At 39.3% G+C, this 6,482-nt stretch overlaps 1 protein-coding gene across 1 annotated transcript in view; it reads right to left on the reverse strand.

Annotated features, from left to right (window-relative positions):
- Positions 1–1,234: 1,234 nt before the first annotated feature.
- LRRC3B (leucine rich repeat containing 3B) overlaps positions 1,235–6,482 on the reverse strand; it is a 73,117-nt gene continuing 67,869 nt past the window's right edge. The window contains exon 3 of the mRNA XM_015408244.1: positions 1,235–2,407. Coding sequence (XP_015263730.1) covers positions 1,465–2,241 — 777 coding nt within the window. The 5' untranslated portion in view covers positions 2,242–2,407 and the 3' untranslated portion in view covers positions 1,235–1,464. The remainder of the gene's footprint in view (positions 2,408–6,482) is intronic.

Consider the following 6,482-nt stretch of genomic DNA (forward strand, 5'->3'; position numbering starts at 1 on the left):
AAACTTGTTTTTCTGGAAACATATAAGCTTAGAATGTTAGCATTTTGCAGAATGAATAACTTCTGTATTAGGCTGCGATCATATGCATAATTAAACCCAACATAGGTGTGAATGCCGGGCGGATTTAAAGGGCGCGATCAGACAACATAATCTAGGAAGCACCCTGCAGCCGTCGGCAACCCATTCTGCTCTGCCGCAGAAGCGGAGTTAAAGACCCTGGGGAAAATCCAGTAGTAGACGGGTTGCAACCAATGTTCCCTCTAAGTTGTGGAGTCTTGTGAGCAAAAGTTCTACTTTGTGAGCGATAGGCATTAAAGTTGTGAGTGAGCGATTTGGCTACTGCATCAATTAGTTTGTTCAGGAACCATCCTTCCTGAGCGAAGACAAAATTGCATGAGCTTGAGGCTAAAAGACTGTGAGCTAGCTCACACTAACTCAGCTTAGAGGGAACACTGGTTGCAACAGGCCACAGATGGACTTTCCCCTGTCTGATCGCTCCAGAGCACTCTCATGCCATCGGGATGGTCTGATCAGGCCACTCCAACTCCATGTCATTATTTCCCCCCCACCCTTTGCATTACGCACATCATCGCAAACTCCATAGGGAGCCCTCAGTGCAGAGGTTCAGTCAACCGATTCCTCATTTAAGTGCATGGGAACCAAACGGCACAACCCCCCCCAACTCACCCGCAGTTGTGTCTGTTCACACACTGACGGGCCGCACCTGCAGCATCAAAGGGAGGTGTGATGGTGCATCTGCGGGTATATTTCCTCCGGAGAAAATAGCCTCGCTCCCCCCCCCTTTTATTTGGCGTGTGTGACTGCACCCCAAATCACTTTGTTCTGAGCCATGAGTCGAATCCAGCTAGTTTTTCTGCTTCTCAAAAAGGACAGATGGGTTCCCTTTGACCAGCAAAAAAGTCTCAGCAGAGAGTCATAGGACCTCCATGTATAAAAGCCATGCGGGACGGGGGCTGTAGTACTAGAGGGGAATTGGGTAAGATTGAGTGAAAACGCAGGCTGGATCCAACCTCAAATTTCTGAACTACCTGACTCTGATGCTCTGTCTCTCTCATACACATGCAGGCAAACAGGTTTAACTCACCAGGAAGACTTCTGTTCAATAAATTAGTCTGTATTTCCATGGTTCATAGTTTAGCTTTTATTTGGTTTTTTTTTTTAAACTAAAAAAATAAATTTCATTATTAAAGAGTGGAATGGGTCTAAACTAATGCTTACATATTAGTTTACTTGGTTTAGAATACCACCAAAGAAACAATAAAAGTGTACTGTAATCACCCCCTCAACATAAATCTTTTGTTAGAAAGTTTTGACAGCAGTGTAATTCAGTTGAATTGGGAAAAAAGTCTTATATGTTTACAACGAATGTTAGAAGTAAACATCTGGCATTCGTGCTACCCTCATTTAAATTCCCCGTCAAAGCCAGTCACTGAATTACTGGCCCTATACCACAGTGCTAATATCATCTGCTTCCTCGGGTTTCTTTTGCCTGCTTGGCAGGGATTTCAAGTACTCAAGGTGCCTGCGTGCATCTTCTTGATTTTGCCGCACGTAATAAACGACGTAGGATATCACCATGGTGAACCAGCCAAACATGGTGACCAGCATGGCATAATCAGTAGTCTTTTTAGGAAGGTTACAGAGGTCAGCATCAGCAACATTAAGGAATGATCTCCCAGCATGTTCGTCTAACTCTGAAGTCTTACAGATGACGCTGTTGGCTGTTTCATGGTTGGAGGCCATGCTTCTCAGGACCTGCTGCAAAGTGCAGTCACAGTGCCAAGGATTGTTTGCGATTCTGGGTTGAGCTTTTAAGTTATTGAAAGCGCTCTTGTGCACACTTTTGATCCGGTTGTCTGACAAGTCCAGCATCTGCAAGGTTTCTGCCACTCCTTTGAACGAGTGTTCATCTATAAATTCGATGATGTTTTTGGATAAGTTTAGGACTTTCAGTTGGTGCAGGTCCTTGAAAATTTCATTTGGGATGGATGTTATCTGATTGGAGTCTAAATAAAGTAAGACGGTTTCGGGAGGAAGATCTCTGGGTATTTCCTTGAGATTTGCATTGCTGCAACTGACATTTAAACCTCCAGAATGGGAACAAAGGCAACCTTTGGGACACATACTGGCAGAATGAAAGCACAGTATCATGAGGACAAAGCTTTGTAGGAGCAGACACATGGAGAGGGAACGAGTTAACCACAGGTCTACCAAATGCATGCTGGGATGTCAGCATAATCACACGGCCACTTCTCATTTACCCAACAGTGGTGGCAAAAGTTCTCAGGCAACAAAATCACAACCTCATTCTCTTCGGTGATGTCATCTGAAAATGTGTTAATGTGTAGACTTCTTCATGACAAGTTTTCTTTTTAAAAACACGTTCCTGAAAATGAAAAAAACCTCATATTAAATATGCACATAAATGCAGCTAAAGCATAACAGAAAAGATTATTGTTTCATTAGTCTACAGTGAGATTTTCTAGACACTTCCCAGTTAGCAGCAGTAGAAGAGTCATATGCATGACTTTAAGAGAACAGATGTAATACAGTTCTAACATCACAATTCTTGTGAGACACAGTTTCTTTCTTAATGCTGCTTTTCTAGAACAACTGTAATAAAACTTAATTACTTTCTTCTTTTTACAGTAGCAAAAACATTAATAAGATTTACAGTAATACTCCAGCAGCAGTAACTAATTAGACAAGCATTCTTCTGGTTAACGACTTTGCAGCAAAAGATTTTGTATATCTTTAAACCCAAATTAGACTATTTAACAGTGGAAGCATTTGTACTGGAGAAAGACACTCATTAGGAAGCCAAATATTTCTGGGTCTCATGGCACAAATGGGACTTTCATTCTTTAATTCCTCCCCAATTGCCTTTTGCTTTAGGACTTTGTATCAACTTATACTGCAATTAGATTTTGTACATGTTGGGGGGCAGGAACTTGGGAAACAAAATCTCATAACACATTTCTACTGTTTCATTTAAAATTTCCCAGCAAACATACATTAAAAAATCAGAATACACTATTGCGGGCATGTTCCAACTTCGAACAGGTAGTGATCTATTTTTTCTGGCCAAAAGTGCCGGTGATCTACCACCATGAAAATAAATTTTCAAATTAGTTTCAAATTAGATTTTAACCCACTAAAGTTGGGTCCCACGCCCCTCCCCATTTATAATGCACCTTCTGTCATTTGCCCTGGTAAGCAAAATAAGCAAAAACAAAACAGAGAGACGAAGATCCAGAAAGAACTGCGAACATTTTTTATTTTATTTTATACCAGGAGACCAAGTGGGGGTGGTGATCTACCTCTGACCCCTCTGCGATCTACTGGTAGATTGCGATCTACCTGTTGGACATACATGCACTATTGTATAGATCATCTTAAAGAAAATAGAGTAACTACATGAAACACAAAAGTAACTGAATTTACTTTTATCTTTAAAATAATTTAACAAGAAATTTAAATATCAAAATAGCTTTTCCTCAATTAACATTGAATGTAATAAAAAGACAGACTGTCATGTTCTTTCTCTTCTTCATTATGAACTATGGTTCAGTTTTGTGATGATGGCAGGACCATTTATCTTTACATTTCTTTCATTTCAGAGACTCAGAAATATGCACACCTTCCTAGTTGTATTTAGATATAAGTTAATCTTATTTTAATATAAAGAGACGTTCATGCTAATTGAATTCCTATAATGTGTGAACTTCCATGGAGAATTCGGCAACACTTTGGTGCATGTGTCTTCTGTGGAATTAAAATGTTCTCTTACTTGAGAACTGGCAGCAGTATAGTGAATAACGAACCAGGGATTTATCTAAGAGTCTCAGCTCAGCTTTAGATTTTCTGAACTTAGCCTGGACAAGATGAAGCATTTCAACCTGAGTTGGCCATCTATAAAGCTGAAAGAACACAGCTTCGGAGGCAGTTTTGTAACTTCAGGAATGAAAATACCCTACATGCTGAAAATGCTGTATTATTTAGTGGTGTAGCCCTGAGTATATTTTGTTCCAAGTAGAAAAGCTGAATTTTGAATTCTCAAATCCAAGCTACATTAGAAGGAGCACAATGCCAAGGAAAATGAATGTGCTGTGTACAATGTTTACCATCTCTGACAAAGCTTACATCAAGAATGCAAAAAGCTATTACATTGATAAATCAGAAAGTGATAAGACTAAATCAGAAAGCTTTTGGAATGACATGGGATGCATTTCAAAAGTTCACCCATGAAGTACAATAGCACATTAGAACTAACCCTTTACAGAGACCAGAACAGATGTGAATATGGAATTCCATGTTGCTTTTCACTTTTTTTCTATACATTAATTAAAAAGGAATACAGTCATGAGAATAATCTAATCATCCAAGCTAAATGATTAACAATTAATATTTAAATACCAAGTTTAAGTGTTTTTATCAAAATAATTTTGTATTTTTTATATTATTAAACATTCATAAGTACTCTAATATTCATTTTTTGTTATTTCATATATACACAACAAAAGAATATACAATTACATAAACCAATCACAAGATAGAAAACTCATGGATTACAAATCCGAGGTGTATATTTACAAAATCATCAAAGTGAAAATGACAAGGTCCTTTAAACAATGATGTTAATAAAGATGTAGACCTTGAACCCAACCTATATTTTCAATAGCTGTGAAACATCCACTATGTGCCAAAAAGAACTTGGCAGAGCTTAGAACTCCACAATAGGTCTGCATTGGTGTGGCAATCCTTAAACTCTTTGAACTGAACGCAGATCCCACGTAGTCTCAGGCATTTTGTTCCTTCATCAGAGAGTATAGTTTATACAGTCTTCCTTTGGTAATTCTATATTGGAGCTTATCATTAAACATCAAAAGCACTTTACACCTCCAAGGACCAACAAAGCTTCAAAAACCCATGAGGAATAGTGTCAAGCTCTCACAGGTTTTGTTTAATGTTTAAGCTTTGCCAAGTTCATTTCACTTTTTCTAGTAAAAAACAATAACCCAGAAGCAGCTTTTGAATTTTATGATCAGGAGTACAAGACATGCTTAATCCTTTCCCCCTTCCACCAACATTGCTCTACTAAAAACTGCCCCACCTCCTGCATTTTTTCCCTTACGGAGGTGTACAGCACCTGGGGCTGATTTATTTGTATACCAGTGGCAGCGATTAAAATGGTCCAGCAGCCCCTCCACCTGCTACTCTTCTGAGGCTCCTTTTCCTTAAACAAACGAAAAGGAAAAAGAGAAAGGGAATCCCTAAACTACTCTTGTTCCAAGAATTCTAATCTTGTGCTTTCCTTGGTTCCTATAAGAATTACACTACACTTTCAAGAAAGCAGTTGAATGTTTTTGTGTAAAAATCTCAGGAAGATATTATATCTTGTGCTAAAAAAGTATGCAGCAGACTGAACAAAACAAGCAAAGAATATGGATTATTTAGGCCAAAATAATTCTGTTCAATATTCACAACGTATATACTACTTGGGAGAATGTCTTTGCCAACGCTTCACAAACAGCTGTGGCTCTGGATGCTTCTATTCAGACCTACAAATTATCAAACACTCAAATTAAGAGTCACACATTCAATGTTAAAACTAAGGTAGAGTAATTGTCCAGGTTCTAAACAACAGCAGGCTAAAAACAGCAGGTAAGGAGTTTCTGAACTCCTATATAAATATGGAACCTTCTTCTAGTTGAGATACAAATAGAGTGCTGTGAGTGTGAGGGGTGGCTTTTCTGCATGGAGTTTTTGCCATTGGTTCTGCCCCCCCCCCGCATTGGTTACTGTTGTCCCTCCCACTCCCACCTCCTAAAACTATCATCACAACACTACATCAATATCTTAAGGCCATTTTTAAAAAATATAAGGGGGAGGTGTGCTTTGATGCCACCAATGGTGGCATCAATGATGACAGTACCCTCCCTTGAAAATCCTCAATATTTAAGGCATCTGCAGAAGAAAATAAACTGACTCCAACCTGTGAAAAAACACAGGGAGTGGAAACATGCAGAAGAACTTGTGCCTAAACCGATTCCAATGCTTGTGGATCAACTGCCAAGAAAACCAGGAGTAAGCCAAGGGTGTGGAAAAGGACTGAGATTATATCCCTGCTCAGCCATGAAGTTCACCGAAGTTCATTATCTCTCAATCTAACCTACCTCTCATGGTTATAGAAAGGATTAAGAATGTGCAATTTTTTTTACCGGTATTTTCCCATTCAGGTCTATTGGTCTTGAAAAAACTTCAGGATTCCTGAAAAATAGCAGCTCCAAATACCGGTATAGTATTCGGAACCAGGATTTCTCAGAAATCTGAAGTTTTTCGAGTCCAATAGACCCAAACCAAAAAAATGCTGGTTAAAAAAAATACTAGCCTGATCCTGGGGCTGGCTTGGTTTCTCCTGCAACCCCCCCCCCCCCCCGGCCCCACACAAAGCCCCGGGG

Source organism: Gekko japonicus, unplaced genomic scaffold, assembly GCF_001447785.1.
Source record: "Gekko japonicus isolate JY-2015 unplaced genomic scaffold, Gekko_japonicus_V1.1 scaffold217, whole genome shotgun sequence".
NCBI lineage: Eukaryota > Metazoa > Chordata > Lepidosauria > Squamata > Gekkonidae > Gekko > Gekko japonicus.